Source organism: Salvelinus alpinus, chromosome 24 (assembly GCF_045679555.1).
Source record: "Salvelinus alpinus chromosome 24, SLU_Salpinus.1, whole genome shotgun sequence".
Classification (NCBI taxonomy): domain Eukaryota; kingdom Metazoa; phylum Chordata; class Actinopteri; order Salmoniformes; family Salmonidae; genus Salvelinus; species Salvelinus alpinus.
In genome coordinates this window covers 47,213,806-47,234,641 of record NC_092109.1, presented here as the reverse complement: position 1 = coordinate 47,234,641, position 20,836 = coordinate 47,213,806, and the positions used below count along the sequence as shown (strand labels likewise).

The window sequence follows — 20,836 nt, the reverse complement described above, 5'->3', positions numbered from 1 at the left end:
CCAACACACTGTAACAGGAAGGTATGTGGGGTGCAGTGTGGCTCGAGGACTGCAAGGTGAACCAGGTCATCCGCGATACAAGTCAGTATTCGACGTCCATCCATGTCTGAGGACGTCGGGAGATGACACGGAAACCAGCCTGAATTTAACCCTACATCTTACAAATTGGAGTTAAATGCCTAAACTCAATCTTTTAAAGAAAAACGTTGCAATTTGACGTTTGTGAAACATGGATCAACGTCTAATTCTGACGTGAATCGTGAGACCGGGCTAGTAGGAGTGTGAGGCGCTTGGCTCTGTGAAAGAGGAGCAGCTCAGCTTCCCGCTGGGGTACAACCTCCTCACCCCTCCGTAACGCTCTGCTGCACAGGACCTGGAGGGGGGGGGGGGGGGGGGAGAGGGAAAAGAGAGGAGGAGAGTTTGGTTGAGTCGGTGTGTCTGGTTGATAGCAGCCGTCTTTGTGTCAGTTAAACAATGTGAGCCATCCATTCATTCACTGTATTTTTCTGGGGGGGGGGGGGCATTCACATCAGCGTCACACGCCTGTCCACAATGAGAGGCTCTTAGTTATCTGACGTAATGACATGACACTTCCCTGCCCTCTCTTGTGGCTCCAGACAGACTCCTGACTTCTTCAGGGACGAGTTCTAAGTCTCTACCCTTCTAGAAGTATTGCTCTTCCCCAGGAATAAGGAGGAACCTCCCTCCAGCAGGGCCTTCTTTAAAAATAGTTTACATCTTTTCCTGATTCCGTTTAGTTTTTTCTACAAATTTTTATTTTCTACGTTTTGTTTCCCAGGTTTCCCACAGTTCTTTTCAGGTTCACTCTCAAAAGCACTTTATTTTTGTAAATAGAAAAACAACTAAACTGGATGTTGTAAGTCCACAACATTGCTTAAACCACATCAGGAGACCACATCAGGAGACCACATCGAGGTCTTGGAAACATCTGGATTTGTGGGTGTAGTTAGTGTGCATGCACCCCCCCAGTTTTCAAAACAAAATGGCCACTGGATTAATGAAAATAATCATATCAGCATTCTGCCAGGTAGTCTACTTTGTAGTTGACGTTTCATTTATTTGGGGGAAAGGCTTTCCATCTACCAGAAGACGTACCAGAAGACGTGTCATCATCATCGCTAACAGCGTTGACATTCCTGTGCCTCTTCAGAACATTGCAGGAATATTTTTATTTTACCTTTATTTAACTAGGCAAGTCAGTTCAGAACAAATTCTTATTTTCAATGATGGCCTACCGGGGAACAGTGTGTTAACTGTCTTGTTCAGGGGCAGAACGACAGATTTGTACCTTGTCAGCTCGGGGATTTGAACTTGCAACCTTTCGGTTACTAGTCCAACGCTCTCAATAGATTGTTGAATTCCGTTTTAATGTCTGGATTCCGTGATTCTGTCCTCGTTCTATTTTATAGGACCCCTACTCTTTCCTGCACCAATCCAATGCTTTCAGAGTGGGTGTGAACAGCCATGCACTTCTGGAGAAGGATAGAGAATCAGAACTCAGGCTAGATCTGATCATCTGGGTCGTTATTGTGTGTCTGAATGGAAGCCCACTGGTCTGAGTATTTCTTAGGCTTTTAGATGGACAGCACCATGCAATGTCATACAGCCACCAGGTTCAACTCTCCCATGCAGTCAGTCAGTCAGCAGGTCAACTCTCCCATACAGTCAGTCAGTCAGCAGGTCAACTCTCCCATACAGTCAGTCAGTCAGCAGGTCAACTCTCCCATACAGTCAGCAGGTCAACTCTCCCATACAGTCAGTCAGTCAGTCAGCAGGTCAACTCTCCCATACAGTCAGTCAGTCAGTCAGCAGGTCAACTCTCCCATACAGTCAGTCAGTCAGTCAGCAGGTCAACTCTCCCATACAGTCAGTCAGCCAGCAGGTCAACTCTCCCATACAGTCAGTCAGCCAGCAGGTCAACTCTCCCATACAGTCAGTCAGCCAGCAGGTCAACTCTCCCATACAGTCAGTCAGCCAGCAGGTCAACTCTGCCATGCAGTCAGTCAGCCAGCAGGTCAACTCTCCCATGCAATGTCCTACAGCCACCAGGTTCAAGTCAGTCAGCCAGCCAATCAGCCACCAGGGTCAACTCTCCCATACAGTCAGTCAGTCAGCCAACCAATCAGCCACCAGGTCAACTCTGCCATGCAGTGTCAGCCAGCCAGCAGGTCAACTCTCCCATTCAGTCAGTCAGCCAGGAGGTCAACTCTCCCATGCAGTCAGTCAGTCAGCCAACCAATCAGCCACCAGGTTCAACTCTCCCATGCAGTCAGTCAGCCAGCCACGAGGTCAACTCTCCCATGCAGTCAGTCAGCCAGCCACGAGGTCAACTCTCCCATGCAGTCAGTCAGTCAGCAGGTCAACTCTCCCATACAGTCAGTCAGTCAGCCAGCAGGTCAACTCTCCCATACAGTCAGCCAGCAGGTCAACTCTCCCATACAGTCAGTCAGTCAGCAGGTCAACTCTCCCATGCAGTCAGTCAGTCACCAGGTCAACTCTCCCATACAGTCAGTCAGTCAGCAGGTCAACTCTCCCATACAGTCAGTCAGTCAGCAGGTCAACTCTCCCATACAGTCAGTCAGTCAGCAGGTCAACTCTCCCATACAGTCAGTCAGTCAGCAGGTCAACTCTCCCATACAGTCAGTCAGTCACCAGGTCAACTCTCCCATACAGTCAGTCAGTCAGCAGGTCAACTCTCCCATGCAGTCAGTCAGCCACCAGGTCAACTCTCCCATACAGTCAGCCAGCAGGTCAACTCTCCCATACAGTCAGTCAGTCAGCAGGTCAACTCTCCCATGCAGTCAGTCAGTCACCAGGTCAACTCTCCCATACAGTCAGTCAGCAGGTCAACTCTCCCGTACAGTCAGTCAGTCAGCAGGTCAACTCTCCCGTGCAGTCAGTCAGTCAGCAGGTCAACTCTCCCATACAGTCAGTCAGTCAGCAGGTTCAACTCTCCCATACAGTCAGTCAGTCAGCAGGTCAACTCTCCCATACAGTCAGTCAGTCACCAGGTCAACTCTCCCATGCAGTCAGTCAGCCACCAGGTCAACTCTCCCATACAGTCAGCCAGCCACGAGGTCAACTCTGCCATGCAGTCAGTCAGCCAGCAGGTCAACTCTCCCATGCAGTCAGTCAGTCACCAGGTCAACTCTCCCATACAGTCAGTCAGTCAGCAGGTCAACTCTCCCATACAGTCAGTCAGTCAGCCAGCAGGTCAACTCTCCCATACAGTCAGTCAGCAGGTCAACTCTCCCGTACAGTCAGTCAGTCAGCAGGTCAACTCTCCCGTGCAGTCAGTCAGTCAGCAGGTCAACTCTCCCATACACAGTCAGTCAGCAGGTTCAACTCTCCCATACAGTCAGTCAGTCAGCAGGTCAACTCTCCCATACAGTCAGTCAGTCAGCAGGTTCAACTCTCCCATACAGTCAGTCAGTCAGCAGGTCAACTCTCCCATACAGTCAGTCAGTCACCAGGTCAACTCTCCCATGCAGTCAGTCAGCCACCAGGTCAACTCTCACATACAGTCAGCCAGCCACGAGGTCAACTCTGCCATGCAGTCAGTCAGCCAGCAGGTCAACTCTCCCATGCAGTCAGTCAGTCACCAGGTCAACTCTCCCATACAGTCAGTCAGTCGGTCAACTCTCCCATACAGTCAGTCAGTCAGTAGGTCAACTCTCCCATACAGTCAGTCAGTCAGCAGGTCAAGTCGCTCTGGATAAGAGCGTCTGCTAAATGACTTAAATGTAAATGTAACTCTCCCATACAGTCAGTCAGTCAGCCAGCAGGTCAACTCTCCCATACAGTCAGTCAGTCAGCAGGTCAACTCTCCCATACATTGTCAGCAGCAGCAGATGGCCCTGCCCAGTACCAGCAGTAGTTCAGTGCAGTAGTTCAGTAACAGGGTGTTAGGTGAGACAGTTAGCCAGTGTTAACATGTGGTTACCTGCCCAGTACCAGCAGTAGTTCAGTAACAGGGTGTTAGGTGAGACAGTTAGCCAGTGTTAACATGTGGTTACCTGCCCAGTACCAGCAGTAGTTCAGTAGATCAGGGTCGCTCTAGGTGAGAGCAGTCTAGCCAAGTGACTTAACATGTAGGTGTACCTGCCCAGTACCAGTCAGTCAGTTCAGCTAACAGGTCAGCTGTCCCATACGGTGAGACAGTTAGCCAGGTCAGCTCTCCCATACATTGTCGGTAGCATAGCCCTGCCCAGTACCAGCAGTAGTTCAGTAACAGGGTGTTAGGTGAGACAGTTAGCCAGTGTAAACATGTGGTTACCTGCATATTTACTCTGCGATTAGAGAGTAGTTGAAGGTTCTGCTGCAGGAGGAAAACAACAACAGGGTTAACAACAGACAGGGCCACACCTTCACAGCCCCGCCATACCTTCACAGCCCCGGCCGCTATACCTTCACAGTCCCGGACGCTATACCTTCACAGCCCCGGACGCTATACCTTCACAGTCCCGGCCGCCAAGGTAAAAATACAGTTTTATTTTGAAACGGTTTGGTGAGAGAACGAATCGATACACTAACATATTAATTTCCATTCTAAATTACAAGGTGCTACGCGTAGCATGTAGCAACATAGCATTTTGCATTGTAATTTCAGAAAATATCCATAATGTATCTGCAGTAATAGTGGAATGATAGTGTTCAAATGATAAAATGGCTGCCGTTGATATTAGCCTTTTATTAGTTGAGTGACATCCCATGTAATTTGCTATGTTATTGTTATCTATGGAGATGTTGAAAATGGTGTTTTACTAGAGTAACAGTCAGCTACTGTAGACCATTCGTCTGGCTAAACCTGCTGACAATACAACCGATTCTATTTGGATTGTTCAGGTTCACCATCAGCAATAGTTTTGGCCGTTTTGCTTTAAACAATCAGTGTATATGTTAAATTTTTTAGTAATACCAGGGTAAAGTTGATAATTTCATAACGAGGACAGAAATCCCTTTTGCGAGACGCACTGCATGGCCGAAGCAGAGAAGACCACTCCGTAAAAACGTTTAAACTGTAAAAGAAAAAAAATAATCCTTTGATTTTGAGATGGGGGTGAAATCAAAAGTTATACTAGATATTAATTGGTTGTCATAGCAAATTCTTCAGCTCTCGCATTCTGTGAGCTCCTAGACGTGTTTCCACTTCACAATAACAGCACTTACAGTTGACCGGGGCAGCTCCAGCGGGGCGGAAATGTGACTGGCCTCGGCAGAGCCTCACACACACACACACACACCCTCCCCTAAGACCCACTCCTAAAACAAGTCCAACTATCGAGCTCTGACTCCCCCCTGTCCACTCCAACCGCCCCCACATCACCCCCCCTTCCAGTCCTCCCTCATCCACATACCACAAGCCCAATTTGAATCTGAGCGGGAAGGAAAGAGCAGCTGCAGGGTTTTAAGGCGACCGTGAGACAGGGGCCCCTCAGGGCCCCAGAACAGGAAACACATATCTGAGACAGATTTGCTACCATAACAGGACGGGCTCTGTCCTGCTCCCCGTCCTGACCTCACTACACACTCCTCTGTCCTGCTCCCCGTCCTGACCTCACTACACACTCCTCTGTCCTGCTCCCCGTCCTGACCTCACTACACACTCCTCTGTCCTTCTCCCCGTCCTGACCTCACGACACACTCCTCTGTCCTGCTCCCCGTCCTAACCTCACTACACACTCCTCTGTCCTGCTCCCCGTCCTAACCTCACTACACACTCCTCTGTCCTTCTCCCCGTCCTGACCTCACGACACACTCCTCTGTCCTGCTCCCCGTCCTAACCTCACTACACACTCCTCTGTCCTGCTCCCCGTCCTAACCTCACTACACACTCCTCTGTCCTTCTCCCCGTCCTGACCTCACGACACACTCCTCTGTCCTGCTCCCCGTCCTGACCTCACGACACACTCCTCTGTCCTGCTCCCCGTCCTAACCTCACTACACACTCCTCTGTCCTGCTCCCCGTCCTGACCTCACGACACACTCCTCTGTCCTGCTCCCCGTCCTGACCTCACTACAAACTCCTCTGTCCTTCTCCCCGTCCTGACCTCACTACACACTCCTCTGTCCTGCTCCCTGTCCTGACCTCACTACACACTCCTCTGTCCTTCTCCCCGTCCTGACCTCACTACACACTCCTCTGTCCTGCTCCCCGTCCTGACCTCACTACACACTCCTCTGTCCTGCTCCCCGTCCTAACCTCACTACACACTCCTCTGTCCTGCTCCCCGTCCTGACCTCACTACACACTCCTCTGTCCTTCTCCCCGTCCTGACCTCACTACACACTCCTCTGTCCTGCTCCCCGTCCTAACCTCACGACACACTCCTCTGTCCTTCTCCCCGTCCTGACCTCACTACACACTCCTCTGTCCTTCTCCCCGTCCTAACCTCACGACACACTCCTCTGTCCTGCTCCCCGTCCTGACCTCACTACACACTCCTCTGTCCATCTCCCCGTCCTAACCTCACTACACACTCCTCTGTCCTGCTCCCCGTCCTAACCTCACGACACACTCCTCTGTCCTGCTCCCCGTCCTAATAAAACTAACCTCTCACTACATAGTCCTCTGTCCTGCTCCCCGTCCTGACCTCACTACACACTCCTCTGTCCTGCTCCCCGTCCTAACCTCACTACACACTCCTCTGTCCTGCTCCCCGTCCTAACAAAACTAACCCCTCACTACACACTCCTCTGTCCTGCTCCCCGTCCTAACCCCTCTCATTGCCCTATATAAATACTAGTGTAAAATAGTGAGTAAAACACTGCGTAACAGACGGTCTTCTGAATGAACAGTCAGAATTTAAAATATTAAAGTGTTCTCTTCACCGGTCGTCTCTCCCTATGACATCATCAAAGGCGTGGGACAGACGTTTCAGCTTCCTGAGACCGCTGGACACACTCTCCAGGTCCCGGCCAAACTTCCTGTCAATCACACACAGGACCAATCAGAGAGCAGGACACACCAGTCAATCACACACACTCCATTCTGGGCATGGTCAATTCAGTATACATTATTCAAGAGTGTGGATGTGTGTGTGTGTGTGTACAGTACCAGTCCAAAGTTTGGACACACCTACTCATTCCAGGTTTTTTTTTTTTTTTTTTTTTTTTACTATTGTCTACATTGTAGAATAATAGTTAAGACATCAAAACTATGAAATAACACATATGGAATCATGTTGTAACCAGAAAAAGTGTTAAACAAATCAAAATATAAGATTCTTCAAAGTAGCACCCTTTGCCTTGATGCCAGCTTTACACACTCTTGGCATTCTCTCAACCAGCTTCATGAGGTAGTCACCTGGAATGCATTTAATTTAAGTTAATTTGTGGAACTTCTTTCCTTCTGCATTTGAGCCAATCAGTTCTGTTGTGACAAGGTAGGGGTGGTATACAGAAGATATCCCTATTTGGTAAAAGACCAAGTCCATATTATGGCAAGAACAGCTGAAATAAGCAAAGAGAAACAACAGTCCATCATTACTTTAAGACATGAAGGTCAGTCAATCTGGAAAATTTCAAGAACTTTGAAAGATTCTTCAAATGCAGTCGCAAAAACCATCAAGCGCTGTGATGAAACTGTCTCTCATGAGGACCACCACAGGACAGGAAGACCCAGAGTTACCTCTGCTGCAGAGGATAAGTTCATTAGAGTTACCAGCCTCAGAAATTGCAGCCCAAATAATTGCTTCTCAGAGTTCAAGGAACAGACACATCTCAACATCAACTGTTCAGAGGAGACTGTGTTAATCAGGCCTTCATGGTAGAATTTCTGCAAAGAAACCCCTACTAAAGGACACCAATCAGAAGAAGAGACTTGCTTGGGCCAAGAAACACGAGCAATGGACATTAGACCGGTGGAAATCTGTCCTTTGGGTCTGGAGTCCAAATTAGAGATGTTTGGTTCCAACCACTGTCTTTGTGAGACAAAAAGTAGGTGAATGGATGATCTCTGCATGTGTGGTTCCCACCGTGAAGCATGGAGGAGGTGGTGTGGTGGTGCTTTGCTGATGACACTGTCAGCAATTTATTTAGAATTCAAAGCACACTTAAGCAGCATGGCTACCACAGCATTCTGCAGCGATACGCCATCCCATCTGGCTTGCGTTTAGTGGGACTATCATTTGTTTTTCAACAGGACAATGACCCAACACACCTCATTGGAAAAGCATTCCAGGTGAAGCTGGTTGAGAGAATGCAAAGAGTGTGTAAAGTTGTCATCAAGGCAAAGGGTGGCTCCTATGAAGAATATAAAACATATTTTGATTTGTTTAACACTTTTTTGGTTACTACATGATTCCATGTATTATTTCATAGTGTTGATGTCTTCACTATTATTCTACAATGTAGAACATAGTAAAAATAAAGAAAAAACCCTGGAATGAGTAGGTGTGTCCAAACGTTTGACTGGTACTGTGTGTGTGTGTGTACGTATGTGTGTGTACGTACGCGTGTGTGTGGGGGATGTATGCATGTATCCTCACCGCCTGAGGCTCTGAGTGTTAGGAGATGCGAAGGGGCTTCGTAGTGCAGCCATCCGAACCAGCTGCCTCCTCCCTCCCACGTTCTTCACCCCTGTCACCTCAGGACTTCGCCCTGGGGTTCTCCTCCCCCCGCGGCCCGAGGCAGGGGTGCGTTTGGGCGCGGTGGCTCTGGGGGTGCGTCTGGGGGTTGTTGTGGGTATGAGTGTGGTGGAACGGACGGGGGTGCGCCTGGGTGTACGGGAGGTGACCCCCTCGTTGTTCTCTCCCCCCTCACACACCTGGCCAGGCGTCGCCACCAAACACTCCTCCTGATCCTGTACCACTGCTCTGTTCCTCTGAAGCCTCTGAGAAAGAGAGAGAGAAGAATAATTTTTCAGCATGTTTTTTTTATTTTTTTTAACAAAAAGATAGATTTAGAGTTGGATAAACTTGGATTTTTTTTATTGGGCAACCCCAAACAGTTTCAGCTGGACTTTCACAGAATCAAAGAGGGAGCGCAGCAGAAGAAGCTCTCTTGGTGAAGACTAATGTCCCCTCTCAGCTGCGCGTGGGTGTGCAGTAGCCCGAGACTGCCTTGCAGCTCCCAGGGACAGATGAAATATCAGCCCAAAAAGAGAAGCACAGATTGATTACTATGAACTTTCTAGAGTTTTCCCTGTTACGGTGGTAATTGTGATCGAATCTATGAAATATTAGCCACTTTCAATGCAACATACCGAAACAAACTATGCAAGAGATTTTGTTGTAGGCAGAACTCATCGGAGTAGGATTCTATTGCATACTCTACACAGACCGGCGCAGCATAACCAATCAGAGCTGCAGTAGGCCTATATGCAAATAGACCCTTGCCATATATGGATCTGTGCCATTCACTTTGAACTGGACTGTGTTTACAACATGAGCAGTCGTGAGTAGATGCGCTTGTTTTGAGATCAAAGCGAGAGCTGCATGTAGCCACCTGTGTACATTTGTTCCTATTCTTTGCTAGTTAGTGAGTTATTAGCCCAGTTAAAGATACTTTGTAGTCAGCAATAGGGGAGCGATTACTTCCTACAAGAGCACAAAACATAACAGGTGAAGAGATTTTATTTAGTCTTAAAAGGTGTTGTGTTTTTAGACAGGCTTGAATAAACGAAGTTAGGCAAAGGCATAATTTGAATGTTTCTCTTTACAAAATAAAATGCATTATTATTCCCATACCATTATTAAAGTGGTTTCTTGCATCAAACAACAACCTGTTCAGTCACCTCCTTGTCTGAAGGACAAGTGGATAAACAGGTTAATGTCAAGACCTGCATGTTTTTTTCAAGTCTCATGGAATGTAGGTCTATATTGAACACCACACATTGGCTGCTACTGTGGGCTGAATGATAGAACAGCCGTTTCCATGTTAAAATGTTATGGGATGCATTTTCTCCATTGTTTCTGATGGTAGACCACTCTGATAGGCCTACATTATGATCAAATACCCACAGTAGCATACATGGACACTTAAAACTGTAACTTAAAGCAGGTACAGCCTCAGTGTTCACAGTAAAACTGTAACTTAAAGCAGGTACAGCCTCAGTGTTCACAGTAAAACTGTAACTTAAAGCAGGTACAGCCTCAGTGTTCACAGTAAAACTGTAACTTAAAGCAGGTACAGCCTCAGTGTTCACAGTAAAACTGTAACTTAAAGCAGGTACAGCCTCAGTGTTCACAGTAAAACTGTAACTTAAAGCAGGTACAGCCTCAGTGTTCACAGTAAAACTGTAACTTAAAGCAGGTACAGCCTCAGTGTTCACAGTAAAACTGTAACTTAAAGCAGGTACAGCCTCAGTGTTCACAGTAAAACTGTAACTTAAAGCAGGTACAGCCTCAGTGTTCACAGTAAAACCTTGACCCCAGCTTTAGTAGTACAGAGCCTGTAGCCCCATTGGATGAAAGATTTCAGCATGGAACAAGCTCGACATCATCTGACTTTGAAACAAGCCAGGACAGCCAAAAGGTATTTATGAAAGCACAATACTACCCTCTTGAGAAAACAAAATATCCAATACACTAAACTGTCTACAAGACAAGTGGTCCTCAAACGTTTCACACCCAGTCAGTTCTCTGGCATGGGGGAAGAGGCGCTGTAAGTATACTATTCTAGTCTATTCTATTGTTGGCTGTACTCGTCTACTCAACAGCACAACTGTAGGTGCTCATACACAACTAGACGGTCTACTTGTCAAGCCCTGCTCAAACTTCCCACATCTTTGTTAACCGCCCATATAACTGCCCCATTGTTGACTGAGTGGAACAAAACACATATCAGTCTAACCCTTTTGATTTATAGATGAACATGGTTTATTGTATGGTTACACATCCTCATTTTATTTGTTTCACCTTTATTTAACCAGGTAGGCCAGTTAACCAGGTAGGCCAGTTGAGAACAAGTTCTCATTTACAACTGCGACCTGGCCAAGATAAAGCAAAGCAGTGCGACACAAACAACACAGAGTTACACAAACAAACGTAGAGTCAATAACACAATAGAAAAATCTATGTACAGTGTGTGCAAATGTAGAAGAGTAGGGAGGTGAGCAATAAATAGGCCATAGAGGCGAAATAATTACAATTTAGCAAATTAACACTGGAGTGATAGATGTAGCCTAGGCCCGCTAGCTGTCTGAATCGCTGTGTCTCCAGCCCGCCAAGCTACTCACTGGACCCCTATAATTACTCGGCTAGGCATGCCTCTCCCTAATGTCAATATGCCTTGTCCATTGCTGTTATAGGTTAGTAATTATTGCCTTATTTCACTGTAGAGCCTCTAGCCCTGCTCAATACGCCTTAGCCAACCCTTTAGTTCCACCTCCCACACACGCGGTGACATCACCTGGTTTCAATTATGTTTCTAGAGACAATATCTCTCTCATCATCACTCAATACCTAGGTTTACCTCCACTGTATTCACATCCTACCATACCTTTGTTTGTACATTATGGCTTGAATCTATCCTTCCGTGCCCAGAAACCTGCTCCTTTTACTCTCTGTTCTGAACGTACTAGACGACCAGTTCTTATAGTCTTCAGCCGTACCCTTATCCTAAGCCTGATTTCGATGGTGGGAACAAGGATGTATGGCTCCCGTCAGGCTGTAGTCTTTACAAAGCCAGGGAAAATTAGTTAACCTAGATATGCTACAATCCTGGCAGATAGGAACATCGTTGAGACTAGTCCAATGGCTCTATTGAACAAGGACAGACATATCTACTAGTGCGATTGTGCAATCGGCGAAACACAAAAGCCACCATAATTTCTATAAAACATGTCTATTCATTTTTAGATCAGACAGCAGGCTCAATCAACCAATGACGTCTCCTGGTGCAAAAATAGTGAATAATTGTGTCTGAAACACCCCCCTCACAATTATGTCTGAAACACCCCCTCATAATTATGTAGGGAGAAACACTAGCTGTAAAGTTTCCCTTTAATATTAACAGAATTAAGCATTTCCACAAATGTAGGCTTCATTGACTCGAACAGGAGTGGAGAAAAATCATTTCTTTCAGCATCTTGAGAGAATACGAATGTGCAGTTAGCACCTCTACAGACGGTATCCATCTTTTATCAGCATCGGCCGATAGTAGCCTATTTCAACCACGTAAAATATGCATCCGAGCCAAACTGAAATCTTATCAGAAACACGTTGGGTCATTTTCACCAGCTTTCTAATTTCCTTACAACTGGTCAAAACGATGTCATTTGGAAGTTTGGCACAGAAAATTGGTCAAATATTGCATTTTCTCCCCGGTCCCTAAACATCCTCTAAAGAAGCAGAGATGACAGAACATTACCGGCGTTCTATTGATTTATGAAACTCTGGTGAGCAAAGGGTTTATGGAGACTTCTAGGGCAAACATATAATGACTGAAGAGAAGCTGCATGTATCTGATTAGGAGACAAGTTGACTAACAAAAGTCAACTAAAATGCCAGAAACTATAAGCAGAAACATATCTAAAATCAGGCAACAAAATAATCCTGCACTCCCTGTCCAAAAATCATTCCCCCGGTTCTGACTGTAGCCTACAGAGCATTTTCTATATTAGAGGTTGGGGTCAGATTTGTACTTTATCACATATAGGGCAGGTGGTTGCGGTGCAGGTTAATGAAAAAGCAGAGGCATCACTACGGTCAGTGTCTCCTACCTGGTACACTCCCCCGATGTGGCTGCGTGCGCTGCGTGTGAGCTGGCAGACGGCGCTGGTCTTCTGATTGGCCTGCAGACTCTCCCAGGTGGGGTCAGGGGTCAGCTCAGGGTCTGGCAGGGAGTTGGTCTGGAAGAACAATGGACCACTTTATTGGCCATTATCGAACAGGACGATGGGGTCGTTACCTTGACGATGGGGCCATTATCGAACAGGACGATGGGGTCATTATCGAACAGGACGATGGGGTCATTATCTTGACGATGAGGCCATTATCGAACAGGACGATGGGGTCATTATCTTGACGATGGGGCCATTATCGAACGGGACGATGGGGTCATTATCGAACAGGACGATGGGGTCATTATCGAACAGGACGATGGGGTCATTATCTTAGCGGCCCGACAGACACACAGTGGACAAAACATTAAGAACACCTGCTCTTTCCATGACAGACTGACCAGGTGAATCCAGGTGAAAGATATGATCCCTTATTGATGTCAGTTAAATCCACTTCAATCAGTGTAGATGAAGGGGAAGAGACGGGTTAAAGAAGGATTTTTTTAAAGCCTTGAGCAATGGATTGTGTATGTGTTTCATTCAGAGGGTGAATGGGCAAGACAAAAGACTTCAGTGCCTTTGAACGGGGGTATGGTAGTAGGTGTCAGCGTGGAGTCAACATGGGCCAGCATCCCTGTGGAGTCAACATGGGCCAGCATCCAAGGGGAGTCAACATGGGCCAGCGTCCCTGTGGAGTCAACATGGGGCCAGCGTCCCTGTGGAGTCAACATGGGCCAGCGTCCCTGTGGAGTCAACATGGGCCAGCGTCCCTGTGGAGTCAACATGGGCCAGCGTCCCTGTGGAGTCAACATGGGCCAGTGTCCCTGTGGAGTCTACATGGGGCCAGCATCCCTGTGGAGTCAACATGGGCCAGCATCCCTGTGGAGTCAACATGGGCCAGCATCCCTGTGGAGTCAACATGGGCCAGCGTCCCTGTGGAGTCAACATGGGCCAGCGTCCCTGTGGAGTCAACATGGGGCCAGCATCCCTGTGGAGTCAACATGGGCCAGCATCCCTGTGGAGTCAACATGGGGCCAGCGTCCCTGTGGAGTCAACATGGGCCAGCGTCCCTGTGGAGTCAACATGGGGCCAGCATCCCTGTGGAGTCAACATGGGCCAGCATCCCTGTGGCGTCAACATGGGCCAGCACCCCTGTGGAACGCTTTAGAGTCCATGACAAACTGAAGCTGTTCTGAGGGCAACTCAATATTAGGAAGGTGTTCTTAATGTTTTGTAAACTCAGTGTACACACCGAGAGACTCTGGACAGAGAGCAGTTGTAGGGGTTAGTTGCTTTGCTTAAGGGCCCGATGGCAGGAGATGTTATCTAGGATGAGGTCTTTCTGTGTATCCCAAATTACTCTGGTCAAAAGTAGTGAACTAAATAGGGAGCCATTGGGGACGTGTGCAGCTTGATTCAGCCTCTTACCTGTACAGAGCTCAGCCTCTTCTTTAACCTCTATGCTACTTGCCACCACATGCTGTGTGTCTGTTCCTACCTGTACAGAGCTCAGCCTCTTCTTTAACCTCTATGCTACTTGCCACCCCATGCTGTGTGTCTGTTCCTACCTGTACAGAGCTCAGCGGCAGCCTCTTCCTCAGAGACATGCGGAGGGAGTTGAGAGAGGAGGAGGAGCGTAGCTTCCTGAAGCGGTCAGGGGGAGGGGCCACAGGGGAGCTGGACTCGCCCCCGTCGGACTCCTCCAGAACGCTGTGAGCCCTCCACACCGCCACGCCACTCATCACCGACGACGACATGCTGAAGCTGGCCAATCGGGGAGGAAAGAGGAAGAGATCAGGGCTGTGTTCAGCAGTACACACACAACATAGTAGAGCGTTCAGATAGAAATGTAGAACAAAACAACTCGCGTCAAAATGTAAAAGATAAGCACATAATAAAACTGGTTCCCGTCTTTCCATTGTGGGATGAAGTCCTGCACAACAGATGGCTGAGGTCACTTAACACGTCTGGGGAAAAAACGGTGGTTTTGGAGTGAACTCGAAAGCACTGCGGAACAAAGTCCTATTTACAAGAAGAACTATCTAGCTAAGCGTTTGAGGAACTTCCCGCTGAAGACTATGCGTGATGACGCTGCCTGGTCTGTGCTCCTAAAAGCGAATGCTTGAGCATCTCGGATGGTATTTTAGAGTCTCGAGCGCGACGTCAAAACTATGAAATAACACATATGGAATCATGTAGTAACCAGAAAAAAGGGGAGGGGGGGGAAGTGTTAAACAAATCAAAATATATTTTTGATTCTTCAAAGTAGCCACCCTTTGCCTTAATGACAGCTTTGCACACAAGAAGGGCAGTTTTATTGCTTCTTTAAAATCAGGACAACAGTTTTCAGCTGTGCTAACATCAATTGCAAAAGGGTTTTCTAATGATCAATTAGCCTTTTAAAATGATACACTTGGATTAGCTAACACAACGTGCCATTGGAACACAAGGAGTGATGGTTGCTGATAATGGGCCTCTGTACGCCTATGTAGATATTCCATAACAAATCAGCCGTTTCCAGCTACAATAATCATTTACAACATTAACAATGTCTACACTGTATTTCTGATCAATTTGATGTTATTTTAACGGACCAAAAAATATTGTTTCTTTCAAAAACGTGGACATTTCTAAGTGACCCCAAACGTTTGAACGGTAGTGTATATATTTATTTTATGGCACACGAGACACCTGTCTGATTTGCGTCTGTCTCTGGACTAATCCATTGAGGCTGCAGTGATGACAGTCCAGTAATATATGGGAACTGTGGCTCAAGGCACATCTCTCTCCAGAATGTGTCCTCTCCCGCCATTTCGTGGGTATTCATATTGTTTCATAACTTCTTTGTGTGCATGGGGTGGCAGGTAGCCTAGTGGTTAGAGTGGAGGGGTGGCAGGTAGCCTAGTGGTCAGAGTGGAGGGGTGGCAGGTAGACTAGTGGTTAGAGTGGAGGGGAGGCAGGTAGCCTAGTGGTTAGAGCATTGGACCAGTAACCAAAATGTGGCTGGATCAAATTCCTGAGTTGACAAGGTACAAATCTGTGTTTCTGTCCCTGAACAAGGCAGTTTTACCCACGGTGCTCTAGTAGGCCGTTATTTGTCCTTATTAACGGACTTTGCCTCGTTAAATAAAAGGTTTTAAAAAAATACAATTGGTTGCAGTGTCTATTAATTTGCCGTTAATTCACAATTTCTAATCTGCAATGTTTGTTTACGTAAATTTCGGTTAATGCATTCAATATATTAGTTATTTAAAGTTGTCAGACTGGAAATGTGTTTTGCAGAACTCATAACCTAGGCTACACTTCTGAGAAACAAACTGAAGATCTCGTACAATGCTGTGTACCATTGGAAATGTGTTTTGCAGAACTCGTAACCCAGGCTACACTTCTGAGAAACAAACTCGTTCATTTCACTCCATTTATGAGTTGTCAATTTATTGGTCGTCTTTTGTTTGAAATGCTCCTGTCAGTGTTGAGTAAAGACGCATATAGAAGTAAGACTAGGCTATCTGTCCTGCGCGCAAACGTAGACCTATAAAATGTGTCCATTTGGGGATGGCTGATAGTAAGACAATCAGAAAACCTCTTAACTCACCACCACTAATGAGCTGTTGAGCTTCTCAAAGTATTGTTTTCTTCACCTGAAACAGCGAGTAAACAAAGTCTGTTTTTAGGATCAATTGAGAAGTTCCTCAAAGTATTTGAACAATATTCACAGCTCTCTCCCTTTTCGATAACCACTCAGCATAAAAGGAAGAAATGTAATGCTCGGATCCTGTGGAAACGTCATAGAATACCTGATTACTTCTTATCCATGGCACAAATAGCCTACAGCTGTGTCTGTCCCAAGCTCACTGGCATGGGAAACTGAGGGTCCAGAATATTTGATACAATGTTTCAAGTTCGTTGCATACAGGCCATGCATAGCCAATGTGATTTATAGGATATTTATTTTCATCCGGGTATTTTCTACCTGCAGGCTGCACTGTTATGCGTTGGCTTTATGTAGGCCATTTTTACATAGTTGGAAATGGCAATGAAAGTTACTTTTAGTTTTGAATAATTGTCATTTAGATAGAATTTAGATTAACCATAGACAAAGACTATTATAAATTAAAATGAAACTGTTCCACGAAAATGTGCATATGAAAATCGTAACTGGCACGCGGATTGGTGGAAATAGTAAGATCAATTTTCCAAATGGAAAAGTTTGCCGACCCCTTGGAATAGCCTATTACCGACAACACCTATAACATCAGGAGCATAAAGCCAGAATCTGCAGCAAGAGGGTCAGGAACAGGTTCTGGCTAGGCTATCTTGATCTCTGGCTCCCTCGAGTCATTTGTGTGTCTTAATTATTTAATCAAACAGCGTGCTTAAAGCATCAGACCAGTTCTGTAGATATAGCCTAGTTGATTTTATTATAGACACACCCTGTGTTTAATATGGAAAAATACACATTTTAAAATTGAACAATTGATTGAAATTGGTCGAAAACACTACTACTCTTGGTCGACCAAGACTCACCGCCAGGTTATGCCCCCACCCCCCCCACTTACTTCTAAAAACCAAAGTGCACCCCTGCTAAACTCAGTCACTACTCGCGAACTATGCTGGTGTTTCTGATTAATAAACAATGCCATACTGGTGGGTGGTACCATTCAAATAAAACCCAGCCCTGAAACGAAACTTTGGCTAAAAAATTATTTCCAAATCCACTTTTTTTCCAGCCAAAAAAGAGAACGAGCAGAGCTTATGAATGTTGCACAATGATGTAAGTCCATATTTAATCGTTCAAGTCAAAGTATAATATATTTGGACTTGGAAGTGTTAACAGAACTGCCCGCTTCTTGCCAATGAGGGGGGTCGATTAATCTCGTCCGGGTGCACATGTGGGCGTGTTTTGCACCAGGTAAACGTTGATTACATCAGTTTGGGAATTTGGCTGACTATGCCCGGTTCAACGCCCACAGTGATGTCGGCTCGAAACAAAGTGATGTAGGAGCATGTGGAGTAATGAGTAGGATTCTGTGTTTTCACATGCAAAAGTGATTGCTTTTGAGCACAATCTGCATCCCCAAATGAAAACGAGTTAGAAAATTAAAACATTTCATGGAAAATATATATATTTTTTTGTTGTTGAACGATGCACCATGCTGCCTTGTTGACAAGATGACTGAGCAGCACAGATCCCGCCAGCACAGATCCCGCCAGCAGCATACCACCCTGCATACCACTGTTGGCTTGCTTCTGAAGCTAAGCAGGGTCGGTCCTGGTCAGTCCCTGGATGGGAGACCAGATGCTGCTGGAAGTGGTGTTGGAGGGCCAGTAGGAGGCACTCTTTCCTCTGGTCTGAAAAATATCCCAATGCCCCAGGGCAGTGATTGGGGACACTGCCCTGTGTAGGGTGCCGTCTTTCGGATGGGACGTTAAACGGGTGTCCTGACTCTCTGAGGTCATTAAAGATCCCATGGCACTTATCGTAAGAGTAGGGGTGTTAACCCCGGTGTCCTGGCTAAATTCCCAATCTGGCCCTCAAACCATCATGGTCACCTAATAATCCCCAGTTTATAATTGGCTCATTCATCCCCCTCCTCTCCCCTGTAACTATTCCCCAGGTCGTTGCTGCAAATGAGAACGTGTTCTCAGTCAACTTACCTGGTAAAATAACGGTAAAATAAATAAATAAATAAAATTACTGTTACATTTCAGTAAATGGCTTTTCCCTCCCCGCTTTCGCCCGATGAAGTAACGAGCCCGCGGGTCAGCATAATCGAATCATCCCACTGACGTATCTTTTCTGGTGTGAGTGTTTAAACCATAAACATTTTGAAAAATGAATGTAAAGACTACAAAGTTGCCTGCCATAATGTCAGATCGTGACATGTGAATTCAAATACATTTGTACCTGACCAAATTACTGTCCTGCAAAAAAAAATATTTGAACGCACTGCAAAAAATGTGTGAATCAGAAAAAGACTCTCCTCACTACCTTTGTTCCTGCAGTGAGGGATTACAAACTTCAAATAATGTTTTTATAACGTTGTGCCGATAATCGTTGTCTGGAGCCCAAAAAACAGTAGTAGCCGAAAACAGTAATAGCCGTATGCAACCCAAATAAACGGCTCTTTCACCGATGCGATTCGGTTACCGAAATACGCCCAAAAAAAGCCGTTCGTTCGCAAACGAACCATCAGTAGTATCTGCTGGAGCCATACCTTATTTAAGCGTTTTGTCTCTGAAAGGAGTCAACTCAGGCTTGCTTTGTTTACAATTCGCCATGCGGTTCACAGCCGCCCGGTTATGCTGCCTTTTGTCGGTTTGCCCCAACAATATATTACAGTACCCAGTTAGCTAACGTTACCCACTGTAGTCATTTCACATGCTAGTTAACATCCCAATAACCATATCAATAAAATGTAGCTATCTTACGTTAACTAGCTAGTTACTTTGTTCTACTTTTGAATTCGCTAACCTTGTTCTTAACTGACTTGCCTAGTTAAATAAAGGTTCAATAAAAAATGTACCAAAAAAAAAACTAGCAGCTTCGGATTAGCTAGTTATCAAGCAGACAAAGTTAACATTATTAGTTAGCTATTCGAATGCATGCTTTTAGCTAAATCGTCCATTGAAAGAGGTGAATAGGTTAGCTTTATTAAACTCATTTATTATACACAATGAAGTACTTTATATTCGATAATATCTACCTTGTAAAGTTGGTTGTTCCCTCTGTCTCCTGAAGAAACCTCTAACTATAGTAGTCAACGGGAACTTAGTCTTTATGTGTTTGAATTTGGCGGTGGACCGCGACCACTCCCCAACTAGGACCGGCAGACCCTCAGTGCTATCTGATTGGTCGACGCTGTCTCAAGTGTTCCAAACTTCCCCGAATTCATTTACATTTCGGTTCCTAGCTCCTTAGTTTAGTTCCTACTCTACTGCTATCTGCTGTATTTGAAAAGACTGGTGGATAATGTGACTTTACCACAGTGATGGCTGGCTCGGACGGAATCTCTACCATTCTGCGTTTGCCTATCCAGTCCTTTTATGACTGTGAATAACTTTTGGGATACAAGTTCAAACTTGTGGCTGTGGATTGGAATCCAAAACCCTGTTCGTTCGCACAAGTGCACTGATTCCGTGTGCGCTCCAGCGGACACAGACAATAGGATAGTTGTAGTAGGCCCGGCCTGTGCTGAAAAAAATATAACGGATACAATTATTCAGTTGACTAAGTATCCACTGACTGTATTCATTGTATCTATGAATGAAATGTACTGATAATAGGGTGACAGGGTAAGAACTATAGTTTTCTTCAGTGGTTTCCCTATGGATACTATTTAGGGGAGCACAGGCAGAAAAGTATTAAAAGTCTCCTTGTACATATTTAGGAGAGGTGTAAAGAAAAGAGCAGATGAGCAGAGCTGTCTTACCAGGAATAACAATAACACTAGTGATAGGAAATCAAGGTTTTCTGAACACTTTGTTTTCGAAAAACGGTTCTCTTTTAACATACCATTTGAACACAGGGCCCATTCGGGACATCTGCTGGTCAGGGATGAATATCAGCCTGTTTGATGTTTATATAGACTTTTCCCCCCATTTCATCCATCAAAATATCCTGGCGCAGTGGACATGTGTGAGTTGGTAAAATCCACCTTACCCATTTTGCCTCCAGGTTCACTATTTTTTCAAAATCAGTGGTATTATTATGCTGAAGAAAAAATATTGTCATAGGCGACACTAAATAAAACGAATTATTTGAACAACAATGGGAAGATATTGTAATTTCACCGATTTTTTGTTAATTTTTTTCCAATCATTGGCATAGCCAGGATTCAATATTGTGCCGATGCCAGTGTTTGGCATCCCTTGACCCTACCTACAGAGCTACCGTTCAGGTGCTATAAACCGAAACAAATCTAACTAAATTGGTAATTAAGGTGTCCAGTAGAGGTCAGTGTTTGAAAGCAACTTTGCGTCGAAGGAAGCCACAAGCACAACAGCGAAATCAGTGGGATCTCTCATTTTGCAACACGAAAAAGCGTGTGATCAAAGCTTCGACCTCATTAAACTCGTCATAATGTTACT

At 45.7% G+C, this 20,836-nt stretch overlaps 1 protein-coding gene across 4 annotated transcripts; it reads right to left on the bottom strand.

Annotated features, from left to right (window-relative positions):
* Positions 1-219: 219 nt before the first annotated feature.
* LOC139551665 (uncharacterized) lies at positions 220-19,592 on the bottom strand. Of its 4 annotated transcripts, none has more exons than XM_071362944.1 (7): positions 19,453-19,592; positions 14,314-14,509; positions 12,686-12,814; positions 8,511-8,854; positions 6,853-6,948; positions 4,298-4,339; positions 220-373 (listed from the first exon to the last, which is right to left on the bottom strand). In XM_071362944.1, exons 2-6 carry the CDS (start codon positions 14,500-14,502, stop codon positions 4,306-4,308), a joined length of 792 nt encoding a protein of 263 aa, XP_071219045.1. In that variant the 5' UTR covers positions 14,503-14,509; positions 19,453-19,592; the 3' UTR covers positions 220-373; positions 4,298-4,305. The 4 variants fall into 4 exon arrangements, with proteins under 4 accessions (XP_071219045.1, XP_071219047.1, XP_071219046.1 ...); XM_071362946.1 differs by having other exon boundaries at positions 4,298-4,336; XM_071362945.1 differs by lacking the exon at positions 19,453-19,592 and adding an exon at positions 16,341-16,361.
* Between the last annotated feature and the right edge of the window lie 1,244 nt (positions 19,593-20,836).